This window comes from Sceloporus undulatus, chromosome 5 (assembly GCF_019175285.1).
Source record: "Sceloporus undulatus isolate JIND9_A2432 ecotype Alabama chromosome 5, SceUnd_v1.1, whole genome shotgun sequence".
Lineage (NCBI taxonomy): Eukaryota > Metazoa > Chordata > Lepidosauria > Squamata > Phrynosomatidae > Sceloporus > Sceloporus undulatus.
In genome coordinates, this window is record NC_056526.1 from 149,372,110 (window position 1) to 149,396,093 (window position 23,984).

At 41.3% G+C, this 23,984-nt stretch overlaps 1 protein-coding gene across 7 annotated transcripts in view; it reads left to right on the forward strand.

The window, feature by feature from the left end:
- The window catches only part of INPP4B (inositol polyphosphate-4-phosphatase type II B), a 345,664-nt gene that overhangs the window by 145,678 nt on the left and 176,002 nt on the right, over nt 1–23,984 (forward strand). For 6 of the 7 annotated variants that reach the window (XM_042470361.1, XM_042470360.1, XM_042470357.1 and 3 more), the window contains 2 exons: nt 2,083–2,127; nt 18,169–18,287. In XM_042470361.1, coding sequence (XP_042326295.1) covers nt 2,083–2,127; nt 18,169–18,287 — 164 coding nt within the window. Of the gene's footprint in view, nt 1–2,082; nt 2,128–18,168; nt 18,288–23,984 lie in introns of those variants that run through there. The other variant, XM_042470363.1, reaches the window with a different exon arrangement.

The following is a 23,984-nucleotide window of genomic DNA, read 5'->3' on the forward strand; positions in this document are numbered from 1 at the left end:
TGGATACCTTTGGGGAGGGCGCAGTTCCTTTCTCTCTCCCACAGAGTTCCAAGATGGAGTTGGATACCTTTGGGGAGGGTGCAGTTCCTTTCTCATTAGAAGCTGATATGATAAAACTGAGGCTACGTTCTTTGGATACATCATGGCACTTTGGACATGACACTTTGGAAAAGATGATAATACTTAGTAAAGTTGAATATAGTAAGAAAAAAGGAACACTGAATTGTGGGTGGATTGACTCAGTCAAGAAAACGTGTTTGCAAGACCCGAACAGAGCTGTTAATTGCAGGATCTCTTTGAGGTCTTTCTTTCACAGGATTGCCATAGGTTAAAGTCAACATTTCCATAGGTTAAAGTCCAGACTATACAGCAGGCTTCTTTTGAAATACAAAAGCATTTCAAAAGCATGGGGGTAAGGTCTGCTGTTCCATAGAAAACAGAATTGGCATAGATGTTTGCCTACACTGAATATTCTGGGTTGTGACTGACAGTCAGGATATGAACATTGGTTACTTTCTTTTTCTCAGAATCTTGGAGTCCCACAAATATGTGATGCTGGACTGGAAGTCTCTCCTCTCCCCCTGCAAATTTGTATATATCTCTAACTTTTATTTTTGTTTTTCTTAATGTATATATTTTTATGCATCCCCTTTTGTTTGTACCTATTTTTCTAATATATACATATTTAGTCTGCATGTGAATGCATGGTTAACCTATTTGAATCTGTGATGTGATGTTTTTTCTTCCCCTGAGATGAAGCTTCAAGAGCTAGGAAAGGCAGATGATGCTAGAAACCAGAGATGATGAGCAACTACAGTCATAGGAGACACCAAGGAATGGGCAGAGACAGAGCTTGGTTGTGGTCAGGTAGAGAGGCAATTTAGGGAGGAGACAGAGTCTGGGAGAGAAATAGGGTTGGATTGTAAGGTTTGTATATAGTTTTTTTTAAAAACAATACATTTAATTTTTAGTGTTTTGGTGTTTTTGACTTCATGAATTGTTTAATTGTTTTTTTAAACTTGATATTTGTACTTTTTAATGTTTTTGTATTGGTTTTAATTTGTATTGTTTTTAATTTGCTGTTAGCTGTCTTTGGCCCCTGTATTTGGGGAAAGGCAGTATGATGATGATGATGATGAGGCAGGAGGAAAGTTAGGCTGAAGGTTAGGATATCAGATGAGATTATTTTAAAGAGTTTCATTTGGTAGGTGTGAGAAGCTACCAAAAGAGCCCAGAACTATCACCAGGAATAGAAAACAGTCCAAACAAAGGATTGTGCTAACATGTTCCTGCTCTCTTTCTCTTATTCTAGAAAGGTATATGCATGCCTTTAAGTCACCTGTTGACTTATGGCATAAGCCAGAATTCAGGTTCCTATTAGATGACCCCTGGTTTGTTATGTGTGAACTAGAAATTACTGTTTAAACAAAACTAGCTTTGTTAAACAGGTTAGCAAAACAATCCAGGGTAGAATTTTCTAAAACCCCAGTTTGCAGCCTGCACAAATGACAAATCCAAAATCTGTTAAAATGATAATGTATTCTGGTTTCTACCAGTTGTCAACTGTAGTAGAAAAGGGGCACTCCGTATTATCCTTTCTGACCATGTATGTAGGGTATAGTTTCAGGTTGCATACAAATGTTCCCTCTAAGTTGGGGATATGTAGGACCAGGCCTTGGGCCTGAATCAAGCTCTCCTCAAGTTGCCATCACTTAGTAGTTTCCTAGCTCTTCTAAGACTTACTTAAAATAAGAGTTTTGAAGCTAACATATGCTGCTGTTTCTTTCCCTTTGGCATTGCCAAACACTGGAATGCACCCCTCAAACTCATCTGCAATTGGAATCAGCCTGCAGGCTGAAAGAATATCACACCTTTGCAGAAAGTGAAGGAACAATGGTCTTAAAGAGAGAACAAGATGGTGAATGTGAGAAGGTTTCGTCTTTATTAGCAGTTTACTGCATATACATGTCTATAAATTAGCTTCCTTAATGATACAATTAGTATAAAACCACTAATTGCATTATCTAATTTATGGAAGAGTGCTGTGCATATAGTAACTTAAGTACTCATTTCAACCAACAGGTCTTAAGAAGACTCTCTGTGAACCAAAGCTTGAATTCAGTCTTGGTAAGACACAGCTTTACATTTTATTTGAACTAAAGAGATTTTTGAAAGAACAGAAAAGAAAGAAAGAAGAAAAAGCTCATATCTTTTCTTTTTAGGAAATAGGATAGATGTACCTAAACAGTCTTCTTTGAAGTGGCAGTGTAAATAGCTATCTCATTTCTTTAACAAAATTAGCTCAGGTTATATTTACTGATCAACGGGCACAGACTTTAATTATTACAATTCACACTTGGGACCAGAGAACTTATTGATTCGGACTTCTGGAATTTTTGTAGCTCTGTAAAAGGTAGGACTTTTAATGCTGAAGTACCGTATATACTTGACTATATATCAACTTTATGGATAAGTCCAGGGCAGGCAGGTTTTGGGGCCAAAATTACAGATTTTGCCATGGCCCATGGATAAGTCAAGAGTAAAACTCAGAGAGTAAAACACACTCCTTCAGTTTGTGTATTTGTGCATGTAGCAAGAGGGACTCTAATTGAGGCTTTTTGCTTCAGCGCTTCATTTCAGCCTTCAGTCCCCAGACAACGATAGCACAGGTGGGAGAAGGACTCTTAAACATACAGTAATCAGTCACTCAGGACTCATTCTGTTTGGCTCAAGAGATAAAGAAAGTGCTCTCCTGACTGCATGGGGAAATCTGAAAGCTGCTATCACATTACCATAATGACCTGTAAATACGTCAACCTGGGATTTTAGGGTCAATTTTTGGACATAAATCTTTTGACTTACATATGAGTATATATTGTAAGTAATATATGCATATAAGAATTATTTATAGGTAAGATTTTAATTTTGGGGTACAGCAATTTCTTGAGTACAGTGCGCTCACGTCATACGCGGGTGCAATATATGTGGCTTTTAGCATACGCTGAAAGCTGCGCTGGAAGAAGCCATGTTGTGCACTGGAAAGAGTAATGCCACACACCTGCACACCGCTGTCTTTAAAGGGGCTCGAGCATACACGGAATTTCCCTTACACGAGGCCCAGGAACGGAACCACTGTATTACATTTTGAAACAGAAAGCATCTCTGGGAAAGTGTATCTTATTAATTGGTACATGCCATTCTTTTTATTCAGGTGCATGTAGCACTATTAAAAATGTTCAATCAGTCAAGCATACTAATTAGCTGAACATGTCATCATAGATAAGATAACCATAGGTTTAAAGAAATACAACCACCTTTGCTTTACTGAGCTGAATTCTACAGCTATCAGTATGTCTAGTAATCTCCATAGTTTATTTTATTTTATTTTATTTTATTGTTTTGGAATTCTCTAGCCAGTCTTGGAAATAACAATGCTGGCTGGAAGATTTTGGAAGATGTAGTCCAAGAAAATAACTTGAAGTTTGGTTATTTCCTCTTAAATAGTCTACAGAATGTTGATGCTTTTAAAATAACTTTAGTCTGTGTTATGTTTTTCTAGGAGAGTGTTAATTGTGTGACTATATCAAATGCATCTGTAAAATATAATATGAATGGAATGTTTGGGGGAAAGCCCAGAATAAAAGCGAAATATAAGTTCACTTTACATGCCAAAAGTAGTAAAATGCAGAAATGGCTGTTGTTATAAACCATTAGGTTAAAAGTCTCTTGACATAGGAGTTTATCTCATTGGGCCATAAACGCTTTGAAACAGTTCTCGGAAATCGCCCCTCCCCTGGAACAGATTGGGGACGCGATTGGAACGCCCGGCAGCAGCTGTGGCGTTCCTCCATGCGGTAAGATGTGTTCTGGGGCCCATCACGTTCCCAGAATGCTCCCTTTTTAGAATGCATTGGGCACGTTCCTGACCCAATGCAATAAACTCCATAATGTCTAGTCGTAGCCAACTGTAAGGGGTGGTGTACATCTCTGTGGTACCTATTTATCTACTTGAATTAGTATGCTTTTGAACTGCTAGGTTGAGAGAAGCTGGGACTAGTGATGAGAGCTCACCCCATCATGCATCACTTGGGCCTCAAACTGCCAACCTTCTGACCTTATGATAGTCTGAATTGGCATCTTAACCACTCAGCCACCGCATCCCATTATAATAACCATTATATCAGCCTTAATTTTGCTGTGACACATATAGGGTTGCCATAGCGCCAGACCGGGAAACCGGGAAAAATGTAGGACAAAAATTTCAAATGTAGGACACACAAAAATGTGTCCTACATTTAAAATTATGTCCTACATTTTTCCTCGCAATCGCGGCGGGGAGTGGAGGCCAAGCAGCGAGGGAAAGCCTCCACTTAAGGAGGCTTTCCCTCCCTGCCTGGGCCCCACCGCGATTGGAGGCCAGGATCAGGGCCTCGCCTCGTTCTTGGCCCCCGAGGAGGCCAGGAAGGAGGCGAGGAGCCCGCCGGCGAGCGCCGCGGCCTCGCCTCGTTCCTGGCCCCCAAGGAGGCCAGGAAGGAGGCGAGGAGCCCGCCAGCGAGCGCCGCGGCCTCGCCTCATTCCTGGCCCCCACGGGGACCAGGAAGGAGGCGAGCAGTCCAGCGGCGATGGCCGAAGCTTCGCCTCCTTCTTGGCCCCCGCGGAGGCCAGGAAGGAGGGAGGAGGCTGCAGGGAGCAGGGGAGGTTGGCGCGGCTGCACCCAAGAGGCGCCGCCTCCCTGTAGCCTCCTCCACCTCAGACCTCGCTGCCCTCCTTTTCCTCTGCGCGACCATGCGCGGGGGAGGAGGAGGAGGGCAGCGAGGCCCCAGGGTTGCCCAGCAACCCCGCTGCAACCGGGCTTTTCCCGGTTTTTGGCTGCACCTGTGCCGTGACCGGGCAGGTACAGCCAAAACCGGGAAAAACCCGGTTGCAACCGGGTTATGGCAACGCTAGACACATACAACATAAGAAACAGGGATTGCAATATTCTATAAACCAGTATGGGAGACCTGTAGCCCTCCAGATGTTGTTCGTTTCCAACTCTTATCAGCATTAGCCAGCATGGACAGTGGTCAAGAATGCTGATATTTGTATGACAGCAACACCGCAGGGTGTTATCTATCTTTCAGATAAACCATTTTTTTCACTACTGTGTATAATTTCTAGATTAAATGCATTAAATATATGTATTTTCCTCTAAAATCTTTTTAATAACACAATAAATCATTTAGTGAATAGTTGGTTACATTGTTTTCTAAACAAAGACCTGAAACAGATGTGCAGGTGGGGGCAACTTCTGGCTGCACTGGGGGTGTGTTGTTTACATGATGCATGTCCCTGGAGTGCCTGGAAGCTGCCCTGGGGTTGTGCTGGGGCCACCTAAGGCAGCCCAAATCTGACCCCAAAAGGAGCGGATCTTTTTTGCCACTATTTGGGGCCATGGGAGGAGGAGCTGTAGCATGTTTTTGTCATGGCCCTGGGGCGATTGTGGTAAGAGCAGCTTCTGGCAGTTCATTGCTGCCCATCTGTTCTGCCCCTTAATCTTTCTAAAGATGTCTAGTCATGCTTAATGTAGAGGCCTGAGTAAAATGGGCCCTTTATTTCTTCATGGTATATTTTGTACATTTCAGGCAACTGGTTTTTTTATTCCTATTGTTTGGCTTTTTATGTTTTTTCTTGATTGATTTCTCTCCCTAATTTTGATCCATAGGTGGCTTATGCAATATTAATAAAATAGAATACATTCAATCTGCATCTAGCCTGTCCAATAGACAATCTTGCTCTCTAGTAGCATATTCTTCCTTCCAACCCAAGATTTTTGTGATTGAATTAGATCTCATTTCACTTTCCCATCTGGTAACAGGTGGGTGCTGTCTTCTGGTGGTCCATGGTCTCTTCTCCCAGGACTGCAGGTCTTTTCTCTGGCCAGCAGCAGAGAGACAGGAAGTAACCAGACATAGCAGCTGTGCACTTAATAGTGACTTTAATTTTCTGCTGTGATGCAGTTCTGAAATAATTTCTCTAGGGCCATAGAAAATCAGTTTTGCATAGTTAATTTCAAGATCTTGGGCTTCTGTATTTTGGCTTTGAAGTTTTAATATGCATGACAAGTTTCATGTTTTGGGTTTGGCATGGAAACAGCAGTCTGCCTCTATGATGTTTGTGACATTTATGTCCATCCTTAGGGTGGTGTATATTTTGTCTAATCATTTTAATTTTAAAATAATCCTAACACCCTATCCCCGTCTCACTCATGGTTGCATGTTTTCTGCATATATGTATGGGATTTTATATGCATTTGTTTTATATGCACAAATATCCCTATGTAGAAGTTGGGGGCAAGGTCACTGCACTGGCTACATAAATAAAGCATGATCTTTGGGCTTTGGGAACATTATCTTAATCAGCCCATTAAAGGTGGTATGCAGCAGTCTCTTGAATTCCACCTTCTGCAGCCTCTTGATGTGTTGAATGGCAGTGCCCATCACATCCAACCAGCATGATGGGCATACTGATGGGGATGTTGTGAATCAGCATGTTTGTGATGAGCAGGTTAGGGAAGGCTGATCCTGCACAAGAAAAGAAATGTATTATGAAAGAGAAGTGTGCATTAAAAATGCTGGTGGTTCACCTTTAGCACATTAGTCCACTGTAGAAACTGCATAGCAGCCTGAACCTCAAATATTGTGTGTATATTGTAATAGTGGAGAACTGCATCTCTATGTTTCTGTGTTCAAATGTTACATGCAAATTATATAAATGAAACATCACTTGATGGGTTGTCACCCAATGATTAAAATATGGTTGAGGATTTTATAGGTTACCTATAGGTTTGTAGGCTTTCATTTTCTCTCTTTATTTGCAGTTCACTGGATTTCATTTATTTCAGTGATGTCCAAGGAGTCAGAATGGTATAGTGGTTTGAGCATTGCACCATGACTCTGGAGATCAGAGTCTGGATCCCGGCTCAGCCATGGAAATCCACTCAGTGACTTTGGGCAAGTCACACTTTTTCAGCCTCAGAGGAAGGCAAAGGACACCCCCTTCCTTCTGAACCAAATTTGCCAAGAAAGCCTTATGTTGCCTTGTTGTTGTTAACTGCCCTTGAGTTGACCTTGACTCATGACAACCCCAAGACCCCCTGTCCTCCACTGCTCTGCTCAGGCCTCTTGATTGAGTCCAACCATTTAGTGTGTGGTCTTCTTCTCTTTCTACTGCCCTTTACATTTACCTTTTCCTAGCATTCTTGTATTTTCTGATTATTCATGTCTTCTCATGATGTGGCCAAAGTATGAAGCCTCAATTTAGTCATCCTTGCTTCTGGGAGTGTTCAGGGATTTGTTCTAGAACATATTTGTTTGTCTTCTTGGCCACCCAAAGTATCCTCAGCAACCCAAATAAATCATAAATGACTTGAGGGCACACAACTAGAAGGGAGCCCAATTTTTGGCAAATTTCAGGTTAACAGTAACTGGGAAATGCAGATGAGCAGAGTGCACCCTGGATGCATCAGCATGACTTCAAATTCACAGAGGCTGAGAGCGAGCATGAAGATGAAGATGAGTTTCTTTCTATGTAATTGGTTTTCCTCAGCATAATCAGGTACATGCATGCTGACCTGTTTTCACCATGCCATTTTCTCTTGTGCTGAATCAGCATTTGGGAAGGAGATAGGCGAGAGTAACAAAAGCATAGCACATAGTCCCCATAACAGAGTTGGATGCTTTACGGAGATGTGCATAGTGACCAGAATGCAAATGTCCTATTGTGCTAGACCATTTCCCTCTGTCCTTTTCTCGTCATATGCGTAATCTTCTGTTTATTTCTGACAGATTCTTTTGCTTTTCTGATGAATAATTCTAGCTTGAACTAGTTAGAGAAACTCTGGTGAAGAAATAGGTCAGTCTTTAATAAGATAGCAACCGAGGAAGCTATTTTTTTTAAATCCTGAAGAATAAAATACCATTTCTAGTTTGTTTTACTTGCATTTTTTGAACTAAAAACACATTTTAAGAGATTTATTTTGAGTAGCTATATTTAAACTGTTCAGTGAAGAACATGTGGATATCTGAGCCTGAAAAGCTATTTAACAGCTGAAAGGTCCCTGCTGGCATTTAACTGTTCTTAAGAGGCAAGGTTTTATCACTCTTGTTCTGGAGTGATGCACCAGATAATGGGATTGTATTTGGACAAAAAGTTCAAACTGGATTTCTGACTAAAGTAGAGGAAGTGATGGTACAGCCAACAAAGGAGAAGGGACTGAGTATTTTGAGTAGTAGCCTGGAGAGGAACTGAGTATTTTGAGCAGTAGCCTGGAAAGGTTCAGTATTTAAATTCTTTATTATGCATTAAATTATTTAAGGACAGGTTATTTTCTAAGCATTCAAGCTTGTTCTGGTATGTCTGGTGTTTGACGTATTTTGCATATTTTTCATAAGGTGTCCTAAATTGGATTTTGGCTAAGCTTGACAACAAGTTCCATTGGGTGAACATATCACCCTGCTGATTTGCACTATAGTTGGATTTAATTTAATTTTTTGGGTTGTGTATTTAGTGTATTAAAAGGGTTCTGTAATTCAAATTTGGAATACATCCTTGACTTCAGCAAGAAATTCTAGTGAGGAAAGTATTTTCACAACTGAGTGAAAATAGATTTAATACAGTAATAATAATAAGGACCCTCAATTTATTATGCACTGCATACAGTTTAAAATCTAAAATGGTCTAGCAAGAGTTCTCCTAAAGCAAGGATCAGCTGGCTTCTAGCTCAGACAATGGCTGTTGACATCTTAGTCCAGCCAGTTTGGGTATTGTTGCCCCATCTCCCCCTGCAGTTAGCCTCTCAGAAAGGTTGATGACAAAGGCGGGATACAAACCGCCATATAGTACGTATAGGATACGTACTAGGGTTAGGAAGGGGCGGTGCTTCCGCACCCCCCTAACGCAAGTACGTATCCTATATGTACAAGATGGCGGCGCCCCTTCTACATGGGCGCCGCCATCTTTACGTACTGGACGCATAGCATCCAGACGTGTCGCGGTGCCTATGATGTCGCGAATGCGCCGGAGGCGCTTTGCGATGTCATCAGTGCGCCACAAGAAGAAGCTCTGAAATGGAGCTTCTTTTTTGCTCCGCGCGGGAGCCGCGCGGTTTGGCTGCTGCGGCTCCCGCGTGGAGCAAACGGCGGCGGCGGGGAAGCGCCACAAAGCGGCGGTTTGTATCCCGCCAAAGTTAAGAGCAAAGAGGCATGAAATGGTAGTGGGCCTCTTAGCCAAGCTAGTGTAGATGATGCCTTTGGGATGGCCATCACTAGCATCATTTTGAATTGGTTACTCCACCTCCACTCCTAGCCCTAATCCCACACACCTTTGCATACACATACACACATATTCTCTCTGTTAGTAGCATGCCATTTTAAAATTGCTCGATTTTGGTTTGGTTTGTTTTCCCGCACCCACCTGCACCATGTCAATAAAATGCTTGGGATATGTTACTCTTCTCTTTCAACCCTTTCTGTTGAAGTCCATCATGGATCTGCCATGGGCCCTCTCTTTTTCTTTTACTACAAAATGCCTTGGAGTGATCTTATCAAATCCCCTGGCAATTGGGGCCAGCTGTTTGCATGCTTGCTCATGCAACTAACTTTTTCTTCAGTCTTGTTTTTGAGATGCCTCTGATATTTCTGCTTGGATGCTTTATTGCTGTTATCTTGGACTCAATATACTGAACGAAATGTCTCTTCTTTTCTCCAAACTTTGCTTTCTTCACAAACTCTCTTTTTCCATCATACATCCTGTTGAATAGACACATAGCCTGTGGGTATACTTTGTTTTTTATTCCTCTCTTTTTTGTTTCTCATATTCACTTCCTCCTCAGTCATATTTTTCTTTCTTTCTTTAGAACTTTTTGGAAACATGGCCCTTATCTGGTATATATGGCCAAGTCTTCCATTGGATATAGACTACTAGTCTTTTCCCCTCTGGTCCTACATTGTCCCACCTTGGCTACCTTCCATCTTTCCACTATGCATCTGCCAAAATCATTCTTCTGTCTTCAATTAAATTGCCTAACACTCTTCCTTAAATCTGTGTTCAGCTGGCTTCCTCCCTGTTCCAAAATCGAACGCAAGTTTATTGTCCTTGCCTCAAAAACCACCCCACCCCACCACACACATACATACATAATGGACTTTCTCTCCTAATCTCTCCACTCCGGTATCCAGATTCATGTCTCTGTGACCTTCACAACCACAATGAACTGACAGAAAATCATCATCTCCCTCAGAAAAGAATCCAGACTTACTTGCTTGCTGCCCTGTATGATTGGAACTAAGTCTATGTTCTTACTTATCTATCTTCCTTCAAATTTTTCTTTTAAAAACTTACTGTCTCTTTAAATCCTTCAGCTCAGCCTTCTAGATGACAAATAACCAAGCTTAAGGATATGTTGTTTAAGCAATCTCATATTCGCTTTCCAGCCATCCATGTCTGTCTTTTCTTTGTTGTTTCCCATGTGTCAAATGTTAGATTTAGATTTTAGATTGTAATGTCTTTAGGACAGGGACCCTCATTTGCATTTAGATAGCTAATTTGTATCCTACTTTTTCATAAAAGTTTGAAAAGAAAGTAGTTTACGACATTAGAAAAATATAACAACTTGCATTAACAACAACTTTTTCAATAACTCCTCCCACCACCATTCCCTCAAACCCTATGAAAATACTGTTCTTAGGGATCCCATGCTTCTTTCTCTACTTCTGTGGATCTGTGAAACATGCATGGAAACAGAATTATAATTCTGATTCTCTCAGTTGTGCATTGGCACCCTTTCTACTGTTTGTACTTTTGGTAACATTTGACACTTTCAATTGTGTAAACCATGCTGTATTCTTCCTTTCATTAACTAATGGTGGTCTCCAAGGTGATAGAGCTTTCTGCACAGTTTGGCACCATGTTTGCATTTCTGAAAGAGAAACAATCCCACTGTTACTTATATGAATTTTAAAATTTATTTTATTACATGTGCTTTTAGCCAATTGCCCATAAGATAAAGCTGAGCAAAAAGAAGATAAATGGTCTGGCCAGTTAATTTAGTATTGGCTTTACTTAACATTTGGGTTCCTTTCCACTTGAATCATGTTGTTCACAGGATTTAGCTTTCATTCCTAAAAAAATAAACCTGTTTTATATTGTTCAATACAATCTATTGTTTTTATGTAACACATTTTGACAGAGGAAGTTGAACCTATATAGTTGTCTCTCAGTGAGATCCAATAGATCGAGAGTCCAAATGCAATTAAAGAGAAATAAAAGGAGCCTGGTTGCAAACTATCATTATAAAAAAATGTAAATGGATGGTAAATTTCCTGGACTTTGAAAAATCCACCAGTTGTCACATGGCCAGAGGGAGGAGGGGCCAGCCTGAAAGAGATGCCCCTCCATACCATCTTAACCAAGAACAGAAACAGAAAAATGCAGGTCTATGACTAACATTGGCCTGTTACAGACAGCCAAAATAAAGCTGCTTCGAGTCACAGTGGAGGTATGGTGTTTCAATGATGCATGCATCCTAAGAGTCCAGAAGTCGCACCAAAGCCATGCTCCAGTCCTAAGGACTGGAGCGTGGCTTTGGTGCGGCTTCTGGACTCTTAGGACAGATGCACCATTGAAAAACCATACCTCCACTGTGACTCGAAGCAGCTTTATTTTGGCTGTCTGTCACAGGCCATTTTCATTTTTTCCCCTCCTGTTTGGTTTGCAACACCTTGCCTGATGAATAAGCAAGTGAAGCTTCAAAATCCTGCAACATGTATATTGTGCATTTTGGTTGGCCAATAAAGGTATCACTGTTTGGTGGATTTTTGATTGGATTTGTTGAATGGCCAACACTGCTACTCCTGAATGTATTATAAAATTGAATCACTCTTGTATCATGCAGTGATAACACAGTTTAGCTTGCTCAGATTGAATGTGCTGTACACAGGACATCCCTTCAAGTTGACACAGAAGTTACAACTGGAGGAGGATATGGCAACTAGAACACTATTGGGAACATATTGTAGAAGCCACATAACCATGGTTTTAAAGGCACTACACTGGTTTCCAGTCCAGGTTCAAATTACTAAGTGATGTTTAAAGCCCAAATATTAAGACCTACACAGGGATTGCTTTTGCATCACCATTGGTACATTGTGTGGAGATGGGCATTTTGGCTCTCTTGACATAAGAAAATTTCCCTTTATTTTCCCTATATTTCCCCAGGTAACAGTGGTACTGGCCTTATTTAAGTGTCCAGTTAAGATCTAGTTATTATTCAGCCTTTGGGGCTCTTTGAGTTGAGTTCTAGTTGCCATGGCAGGATTCTAACTTAAGTACAGTGTGCCCATGTTATACGTGGGCACGCTTTACACAGCTTTCAGCATACGCTGAAAGCCACGTGGGGAGGAAGGGCCGGCACGTCCCATAGGGATGAATGGGGTGCACATGCGTGCCGCCACGCCACCACATACACGAGCCCCAGTCATTTAAATGGGCTCGAGAGTAGGCGTTTTTTGTTTTATGTGGGGGAGTCCGGAACAGATCTCCCATGTAAACAAAGGGTGCACTGTATTGCTGAGTTGATTGTGGGTATTTGCTGGGTTCTTATGATTTTACATTAAATAGTTTTTCAACAACAACAATACACTGTCACACTGGATTCAGGGCAGTGCATGTAGCTGCTATCATAATCAATCCAGGGCCAGTCTGGAGCATAATGATCCAGAATGGTTCCATATTAAATAGCCAGTGTACATAAGCCCACAGTCTATTTAAACTTAGTAGTTACACAGATATAATAAAAATTGTAGGCCAAATTGGATGCTTTTTACATTTTGCATAGTCTGTCAGCCTTTTGAGTTTTCTAATAGGGCAGTAACACACATAACTACTCAGAAATAAGCCAGCTGAATTCAGCAGCACTGACTTCAGGGTATGTTTGTAAAGAATTGCTCCCTTAAACAGTAGTTTTAGAACACTATCAGTATGTTAAATTAATAGATATAATGGCATGAAGAAACAAGACTCATTGTAACTAGAATGCTGGCAAAGTTTTCCTGAGCCGGACTTTGAAATAAAGGTTACAGATCCACAAAAGCAAATGGAAACAGGCTTAGATTCTACATGGTTCTGGTGGAACCTAAATCTCTCTACCAGCATAATATGCTGATGACCCCCAGCAATATCTCTCACTGACATTGCCTTTTACAGGGACTAAAAAAAAGCTAAGCATTATGAGAGCTGTGAATAGACAAGGAGAGAGCACAACCCAGCATTTTCTTGCACCTAATGAGGAACTTTGTTGTAGGACATTTCATTTCTTTGTACCAGTTTGGAAGAAACTCCTCCTGTAGCATCTTCTGAAAAGTCACTCCTGATCATGATGGGATCTTCATAAAAGGTGCAGTCAGGCACAGGAGTAGAGCAGGGAATGTTGGAAGAACAGTGTCAGAAAATGGTGACTTTTCTTCCCATTACTGCAAAAGTGAGTGATCCTCTTGAGCACAAGGAGAAGCATTTTGGACTTGAACACATGCTGTTTGAATCCAAGCTAAATAAGCTGTTGATGATTTAGCAGCATAGTACATTTTGTTTGTATTCCAGAAAATACATTTCTTAAGAAGGCCACAGCTGATAGTGGGATCAAAATTGACCTTGTCTGCCTATATAGAAGTAAAATGTTTTAAGCCTGGTCACTATGCTGCTGTGAACAAATAAATGTTATTTGACCTTTAAAGAGACTGAAACAGAACACGACATTCCATACAGGTTGCCCAGTTTAGAAACATTTTTTTAGTGTGACATTCAGGGCTTACATAGGCCATTGATTTTGTGGAATATGATTAGTATTTTGACAGCTTTTATCAGCCTTAGGAAGAGGTTTTTTCCCCCTCTCTGACATTCTATGTCAATTAATGAGATGGCAACTTTCAGCTGTCTTCATTACCTTCCAAGCAGCGAGGAAATGACTGAAACAGCAAAGGAATGAAAATGCCACAATACTGGGAATTTAAATAAAATTGCAGTTGAATTGTCTTAGAAACCTGACTTTGTATTTGTGTTACATAACACCCACTGCTGCATTTCAACTTTTGTTGTTGTTCTTCTGAGTTCTGGCTTTTTGTTGGGCTCGGGTTGGGCGGGTACATCAGCCATGATTCATGGATGATTGCTTAATTTTTTTTAAGTATGTGGATTCATGTTTATTGAAGGCTTGGAGACAATTTTCTTTATGAAAGGAGTGGGTCTCATGCATCCTGTGGATTGTATGCTCACATGCATGCACACATATGCACATGCACAAAAGCCATTTCTCTTTTTCTAGGCCCTTCATAGGCCCTCCAGGCCTCCCATTGTTTCAAAAAGGGATGAAAAACAGAATTGCACAGGGATCCAGGTCACAAAATGCTTCTATAATCTGACTTTCCTATCTTGTTTTGGTCAATAAATAGAGAAGCACTTCTTGGCCATGGAAACCCACTGAGTGACCCCAGGGAATGCACACACTCTTGGCTTCTGAGGCAGGGAAAGGCAAACCACCTCTAAACAAATATTGCCAAGAAAACCCTGTTATAGCATCACCATAAGTCAGAAATGACTTGAAGTCATACAACAACTATTTTCTGAAAACAGGAAGTGACCCTCCTGTCTTCCAGTTTTGTCAGGGTTTACTAGTAAAGTCCCCAGACCCTTGCCCCATGGACATGTCACATTTTTTTAAAATTTCTGAAATGTTTCCAGACCTATTTTATACTAGTATATTGGTATGAGTGTTGAGGGGTAAGATTATAAGCAACAAGTACTGAGTATCTTCATCAATCTTTCTTTTGCTTTTCATTTGGGAACAGTCTGTCTGAATATGCTTGCAATATTGCAGACAAGTGGTGAGATCACAGCTGGAAATGGTTCCAGGCAAGACCTGCTGCAAATGTACAAGTTCTCCACTTGTTTGGGATGTGATAGAGCATTTAAACAAGCAGTCCATGTGGCAGGGTCTTTTCATATCAGCTCAGCTATGCATCTGAATCACTCCTCAGTTTAGACAATCGGTTAGCTTCACTTCACTTATTGTGTAGCTTCCTAGAATTCAAACAGTTCCAATTTGTGCAATTTTCTGACTTGGCAGCTTACACTGAATAATAATAATGATATATGCAGGATTTCCATTTTTCTCCTGGAGAGTTATTAGCAGTCTCTCTTTCCGAAGTACCGTGCGCTTAACGAAACTAGGAATGGTTATAAGCTGGTCAGATATGCCTCAATACAAAAGTAACTCTAGGTCCAAAGTTATCATGTGCAGTTGCCCCTCTGTATCCACGGATTCAACCATCCCTGGCTTGAACATATTAAAATAAATTCCATTCCAAATGGAATGGAATTGATTTTGCCATTTTATATAAGAGACACCATTTTACTACACCTGTATATAATGGGACTTAAACATGAATGGATTTTGGTATCCGCAAGTGTTCCTGGAGCCAAACCCCTGCAAATACCAAGGGCTCATTGTACAATGAGGAACTTACTCTGTTATGATTACTTTTTGGTTTTGCAATTTTGGCAGTCCATCACAACATGATGTTGACCATTTGTTTCATGGAGGAAAGAAATATAGTGTGCCCGCGTTATACGCGGACACGTTTTACGCGGCTGCCAGCATGCGCTGGAATGTGCTCCCGTGATCCCATGGCATGCACCACGTGCGCCACCACCGCGGGCACGAGCCCCATTCGTTTGAATGGGGCTTGAGCATCCATGTTTTTTCTCTTACGCGGGGGGGGGGGGGTCCGGAACGGATCCCCTGCGTAAGAGAAAGGTGGACTGTACAGTATAGTTTCCAAATGCTTCCTTCCGAGAGCACTATTATAATTCAGACAACACACACAAATATTGTCTGATATATGGTCAACCACAAAAAAAAATCATTGTGTGTGTGTGTGTGTTAATGTTACATGCTGCATCGATTTCTCTTGAAAAGGATTGTCATCAATTCATCAAACTGTATTCACCCAAAACTATGGAGTTAATTTCCTGTCAAGTTATCCTTGGTTCTACAGAACGTTGTATCTTATCATACATACACTAAGTGGTAACTCAGCAGCAAGGAATAGTGCCCACATGCTTAAATCATGTCAAGATGCGGTTTTCCCCCTGCTTCATCATTAGAATTAAAATGTTACACAGGCACTTTGCATGGTTGTTTGTTTTGGGCCTTGATGCATTTTTTGCCTTTTGAAAGGATACAAGGCTGAGTTAACTCTGGAGCCCTGCCTGGGGTTGTACTCACAACCTTGTGCCTGTGAATGGCTGCAGTCCTAGGATTTAACTACAGCACCACCAGGGCTCCTTTGTATGTGTTATAATGCAGATGCTGAGTTCATTGTTTAGAAAAGTGGCTTCATGACTCTTCCCCTTTGAAATTTCTTGCCATTTCCCTTGCCCTTGTAAACCATGAACTGTTGTTGCCTCCACCAGAGGTGCTTCTCTTCTGTTTTGCATTATCCTATTTTAGCACCTCTTAAGTTATCTTGTGTGGGTGTTCCCACCAGTAGGTCAGAAACTGGCACCATATTTATGCCCATTAGCTATAAATATATCTGTGTTGGTAAATCACTGCAGACTGGTAGCCAGTGACTTGCAGATAACAATTTTGAATAGCACTGTTTTAGAACTTTTATTTCATTGAGCACATATTATACCAGTTGGATGTGCTCCTGGTTTGTTTTTTAGAATCAGAGGAGTTAAGTTGGTCAGTTTCACATCCACCTTAAGCCAAACTCTAGGGTTGGGGGTGGGGGGAGACTGAATTATTGAAAATTGAAAATCCTCTCTAAAATCTAGCAACATTGTTTATGCTGTGGCTACCATTGATATTTACATTGTCATTCATACTGTTTGGTCCTTCTGACCTCTTAACAATAATTGATTGTCATTAGTGGTGGGGTTTTCATGCTGCAACTGCAAAGCTGCAGTTAACCATATAAAAATGTTTCAGTATCTTTATTACACAGGGGAAGAGCTCACCTTTAAAACAACAACAACTCCTCTTTAAAACAGAGATAGACAACTGTGATAAGCCTGAGAGCCAATTTTCTGCTCTTTAGCTGGGTCCTTCAGCTAAAAATGGGGGATAAGAAACATGTGGTGAGAAGTCTATTTCTGATTTGGAAAAAAGGGTATTTCTTGATGTTAATGCAGCTGTGTGGGTGAAGTTGCATCTAGTTTAAAAGGTAAATGGCTAGTCCTGGAGCTTTCCAGGAGGGTCAATTCATCCTGTTACAAGGGGCAGAAATATGGCAGCTCAGCCAGTTTCAGAGGATTGAGAGCCACAAACAGACCTGTGGCAGTCACATGTGGCTACACTTCAGCCACACATGCTTTAAAAGATTTGACATAATGAGACCCAGGGGTTCCACTATTGATGTTACTTCAACAAAATATACACGGAGCCTGGTCAAAAATGGAATTAAAACTGCACTATTCTTTCATACCTGGGGGGGGGGGTGTTGTCAAGACCCTTTCACTTGCCTGTTTTTAAAATGGAGTCTTTAAGTTGTGATTAGTCCTATCAAGAAATTTTATAATGCCATACTAAAGCATATAAATCAACATAGCCAGTGGCAGCATTTCATTTGATTTCCCCAAGCAGTTAAATGCCATACAGTTTGTTAAATAAAATGACTTAAACTGGGGAGCCTGAGAATAATCTCATGGCAAATTATTTGAAGGGTATGATAGCTTATCCTCCAAAGTACTTGGTTATTGGGATTAAGATACTATCAGATGGACATGTGTGTGTACATGTGTTCTAAAAGTGTGTGAGTGAGGGAGCCTGCATGCATGTGCATATCTATCTTTACTCATATTCATACACAAGAGCTGAAGAAGTCTCAAGGGAAGCCTTGCAGGAACTACATAAATGGTGAGTAGAAAAGAAAACTCAATTTAGCTTGCAAACATGTGACTATCTATTTCTCTAAGGTACTTCCAAGGAAATTCCTCTGTTAAATCAGCCAGACTCAAACATTTAAATCAGAAATAGAGCTCAGTCTGCCTTGTCACATAGCAATGTGTCGGCTGTGATTTGTTTTTACAGAGATCCCCTTCTTTCTCCTCCCTTTCCTGTGTCATTTCCAGGATGTAAAGATCTGGTGGCTCCTACGCGTGATCGAAAATTGAATACTTTTGTGCAGATCACAGTGGTGCATCCAGGGGAGCAGAATTCAACAAGATATGCAAGCACAGAAATTGTGGAGGTGAGCTCCTTTCTTGGTTCCACCACCCTTAGTCATCCAAACATTTCTTCCTGTTTTTTAAAATATTATTATTTTTAAAAGAGGCTAGTATAAACAAGGCAAGAAATCATTGGCTTTTAGCCAGTCCAAACAGCTGCAGTGCTGTTGCCTGTGAAAGTTTGGCTTTTGCAGAAAAAGATATGTTATTTGGCTTTAGATATTTCAAAGTAGTAGTCCTTTGGGAAACTATTGGTTCTCATTTGATTTAAAACAAATAAGTAAAAATTATCAAAGGAGTTTAAAATATGGGAGTTTGATGGAGAAAAAGCAAATACAGAAATATGTATTCAGTTATCTGTGACATAGAAAATGCATGCTGCATTTTATACTGACAATATTTATAGGCATAACTTATTACTGCAAATGTTGCATGCTGTGACTTTGCCTACTGCCTTCTTGCTCTATCTGTTCATCAGAATGTTAGTTTGAGAAATAAAAAAGTGGTTACGCGTCCCAGTCCTCTTCTCCTCAGCCTTCACTCCCCGAGAAAGGGCTCCATGGACAGCGCGCCACCCTCCACGGCCCTTTTGCTGGCCTCTGATGGCCCCAGAAGGGACCCTCAGGGGCTGGCAAACGCTGGGGGAGGAGCCAGAGGCTCCCTCCCTCTGAAAAGAGGGTGGAAGCCCCGCCTCCGGCACCCCGCCCCTGGCACCCAGCCCCCGGCACGCGAACTGAAAAGGGTTCGCCATCACTGCCCTATGCTAAAGGCATCCAAACTTAGATTGAAAAACTCAATTGGCCCTCGCTTTATGTGGGGAATCTGTTCCAGACCTGCCAACCCCCCCATGTAAAGTAAAAAAGCGCATAAGCTGAATGCCGCGTATAATGAGCCTGCTTATGGTGTGGGCACACTGTACATAGCTATCAGCAATATGTCAGACAAAATAGCCTGCTCATAATTTTGGACAAAAGGAGAATAGGTGGGAATCGTAGAATCCTAGATTTGGAAGAGACTTCCAGGGCCATCAAGGCCAACACTTTGCCATGTAGTAATACACATCAAAGCACCCCCAACAGATGGCCATCCAGCCTCTGTTTAAACATCCCCGAAGAAGGAGACTCTTAACACACTCCAGGGCAGTGATTTTCAATAGCTGTTACTGTCAGGAAGTTCTTCTTAATTTTGAGGTGGAATCTCTTTTCTTGTAGTTTCCATCCATTGCTGTAGATCTATTCTTTGGAGCTGTAGAAAGCAAATTCCATCTTCAGTATGACATCCTTTCAAATATTTAAACAGAGCTATCATATCACCTCTTAACCATCTCTTCTCCAGCTCCCTAAGTTACTCTTCAAATGCCTGGCTTCCAGAATTCTCACAATTTTGGTCACCCTCTTTTGGACACACTCCAGCTTGTCAACATCCTTTTTGAATTGTGGTACCCAGAACTGGACACATATTCCAGATCAGGCCTGACCAAAGCAGAATAGGATGGTGCTATTACTCCCCTCAATCTGCATGGATCTGCATCTGAGGAAGTAGGTTCAAGTCTGTGAAAGTGCATGCTACCAGCTTCTTTTTTTCAGTCTCAAAGGTGCTACAAGATCCCTTTGCATACTGATTTTCCAGACTAACATGGCTATGTCTGAATTTTTTCCTTCAGTGTAGACAATATACTTCTATTGATGCAACCTAGAATTCCATTGACTGTTTTAGCTTCCACATCACACTGTTGAGCTTGTGATCTACTAGCACTCCTAGATCCCTTTCACATGCACTGTTCTCAAACCAGATGTCCCCCATCCTATACTTGTGCATTTCACTTTTTCTGCCTAAGTGTAGGACCTTACATTTCTCCCTGTTGAAATTCATTTTGTTAGTTTTGACCCAGCTTTCTAATCTATTAAGGTCATTTTGAATTTTGATCCTGTCCTCTGAGGTATTAACTACCCTTCCTAATTTGGTGTCATCTGCAAATGTGATAAGGATGCCCCCTATTCCTTCATCCAAGTCATTGATAAACATGTTGAATAGTACTGTACCTAGAACAGAGCTCTGTGACATCCCACTTTCAGTTCTAATTCCAGGATAAAGGATAAAGCCATTGGTAAGCACCTTTTGGGTTCAGTTGGTCAATCAGTTACAAATCTGCCTAACAGTTGCATTGTCTTGCCCATATTTTATTAGCTTGTTTGCAACAATATTGTGGGGACCTTGTCAAAACCCTTATTGAAATGAAGATATGCTACATCCACAGCATTCCCTTCATCTATTAAGCTGGTGGTTCATATATATGAGAGCAGATTAGTTTGGCATGACTTGTTTTTGAGAAAACCATGTTGACTTTTACTTTGTCAAAGGGGAATACCATTATTATCATTATTATTCTTTAGAAGGAAATGTCAGAATCATTCCTTTCTAAATAATACTAATAATAATAATAATAATAATAATAATGGTATTCCCCTTTGACAGGGTTGTCAAGTGTCCAACTGTTGGGGGTGATGCTCAGCTCTGTTACTAAGCCAAAGAGCCAATGTTGTCAAAGACTACTCTGTGGGTCATGTGGCAAGATGCTGCACAGAACGCTGTTTACCTTCCCACCGAAGTGGTATCTATTTATCTACTTGCATTTGCATTCTTTCAAACTGTTAGGTTGGCATAAGCTGGGACTAGTGTTGGGAGCTCACCCCATCATGTAGCCTCGAACTGCCAACCTACCAATCTTTCAATCAACAAAATCAGTGTCTTAACCATTTGAGCCACCATATCCCTTAACAACACCAACATCAACACCAACAATAATACTTTTTATTTCTTTCCTGCCTCTCCTGAAAACTCAACGCAGGATGTAACACATTAAAACACAATTAAAAATGCATACACCCACAGTTAAAATACAATACTATATAATCATTAAAATGCACTCATAAAAGTTCATATATAGATTAAAAAGTCATGATTTAAATTTGAATAGATAAGCCTGCCGGAAGAGATATGCCTTTAATGCTGTTTTAAATGCAGTCAGTATTTTCAGCTGTCATATCTCTTCTGGCAGGTTATTCCATAGTCTGGGGACAACAGATGAACAAGTTCTCTGGGAAATTGTTGCCTAGTCCTGGCCGATTAGAGTAAACATTTCCCAGAGGATCTGCGCATACAGAGCAGATTGTACAGGTGAAGGCAATCCTGTAGTTAACCTGGCCCCAAACCATATAGACTTTAAAGGTAATAACCAACACTTTATACTCTGCCTGGAAACTAAAAGGAAGCCAGTGGGTTGATTTTAAGATTTAAGGATACCATGTTCAATGGTACTGAATCCTGCTGAGAGGTCCAAGAACACCAACAGGCATACACTCCCCCTGTCAATGGTCATCCACTAAGGTGACCATAGCAGTCTCAATTCTTTTTAAAAAATTTTTTTTGAAATTTTATTGATTAAAAACAAACCGAACAAAAACAATAAATGCGGGGTGGGGGGTGGGGGAAGGACAAAGAAATACATAATAACAATACTAACAACTAAAAGAAAAAGAAAAGAAATCATAAAACATTCTGACAACACATTCACTATCTCACTACACCCTAGCAACAACAGACATTTAAAACAAAGTCCGAGGGATTCAGTGAGAGCAGCTTTCACCAAAGGAATGCAGATAATCTCTGACAAAGAGGCTTGCTGTCTGTCAGGTATTTATATTAGACCAGCTCCTTATCACAGCTGCTGAGCATTTCTCAGCTAACCTTCGGGAACACCAAAGGCATGCCCTTTCAGTCCTTCTTTGGCTGAAAGTAGGCACCTCAGTATCTTGCTCCTCTATGTCTCCCAGGCCTGGAACCTCTGCTAGGGAAAGGCTGGGCTGCTGAGCCACAGGGTCCACTGGAGATGATACAACAGGGCTAGCGCCTGGCTGAGCTAACTCTCCAGGAACTGAGAGAGCAGATCTGGGACCTGGCTCAGCCTCAGGTTCCCCCTCCACCTGAGGGGCCAAGGCCTCCTCATTGTCCTCCAAATCCTCCTTATGACTGGCCATGACAGGTTGAAGTGGTCTTTGTAGACCACAGCTACCACCACCACCCCACCCACTTTCCCTCACCTGCTCTCTAACACATTACCCATTTGGGGGAGCCTGTGCCCATGTTGAACCACTGTCAGCTCCCAGCTAGGTCTCTGTAAAGCATGCCAGATCAGCCCTCTCCTCCTTGAGGAGGTCATAGATGATATGTCCTTTATTTCTAACTGACCTGGCATTACATAAGGGCAAGTTGAGGTTTTGTGGGTAACCTGGCTTACTCTCCAAGTTCCTGTGCTGGCATGGTGACTGGAAGATGAAATAGATTTTAAACATCTCTGTCTCTCCTTCCTCCATAAGAGCAAGTGACTCTGCCATCACCATATCTACCTCTGCCCTGTATAGCTCATACTGCCATCCCAATTTCCATTTCTTTAAAACCAGAAAACATTCTAAAACAATCTTTAAAATAGTGCTGTCTGTCTATGAAAATAGTATTCAATCAATGAGGCTGGTTAGCTGGCTTGTCTGGCAGACCCTTACTTACACTAGGTGTAGGCAACAAGATAGTTATGCGGTGTCCTGTCACCAGCTGACACTCTCACTCCCAGCTGGCTCATAAGTCCCTTAAAATTTTTGCTATCCACATAAGCTGATAGCAGTTAAAAAACAATTTTAAAGCAGTTAATACAATTAATAAAATTAGCATCCTGCCCACTACACACCCAAATCTCCAGGTTTTTTATTCTGTGGGCTATTTCAGTTAGAGGTAGGCCAATTTGTGCTTTCTACATGTTCAGGCAGAGTACCTGGCCCTGGCCTCTGCTCTTGCTCCAGCCCCAGAGTGGCTCCGCCAAAGGGGCAGCCCCCTTTGGTGTCACCCCTTCACTGCTAACCCCACTGGTGGTGAGCCTGCTACCTAAACAGCCCCTTTTATTCCCTGACAGGCAGGGGAGCAGCTGCTGGCTCAGTGCTCATTACCTGTCAGCGCTTACTGTATGTTTAATGATCTTTCCTGGTATTGGTGTCAAGCTGAGATTGTTTTGGATCTCTCACCCCCCTTTTGAAGATGAGGACAAGATTTGCCCTCTTCCAATCTCCCAGGACTTCTCCTGTTCTCCAGGAATTCTCAGAGATTATTGACAAGTGGCTCTGTTATTATATTTGCCAGTTCTTTTAATACTCTTGGATTTCTCCCAGCAATATCCCTGTTGCTTCCCTCCCCTTTAATTTTTAATCCAGATTCTCTCCTCCTGGTTTCTAGGATTTAAGTCCTGGAACTTTTCACAGATATAAACACATTTGGCATATAATGCTACTCCTTCTCCCTTCCTGTTTGGCTTGTTTCTCTTAAAAATGTTATACCCCTCTATTACTGCATTCCATTCCTTAGACTCAACCCACCAGATTTCAGTGATATCTATTGTATTATATTTGGTTTGCTGTGTTTGGAGTTCAAGTTCATCTTGATTATTTCCCATGCTCTGTGCATTTGTGTACTGTAGAGACATCTAACACCATTATCTCCAGCCCTTGATGAACTTTGCCCTCCAGAATACTGTTTTCCTCTCCACATAACTGGGTTAAAGCCCTCCCTATCAAATTTTTGAAAAAGCTTGCAACCCCAGTCTCAGTTTTAAATTTCCCCTGTTTTAATCCCCCCAATAGACCTGATAGAACATGTATGAATGTAGCTGTTCCTCA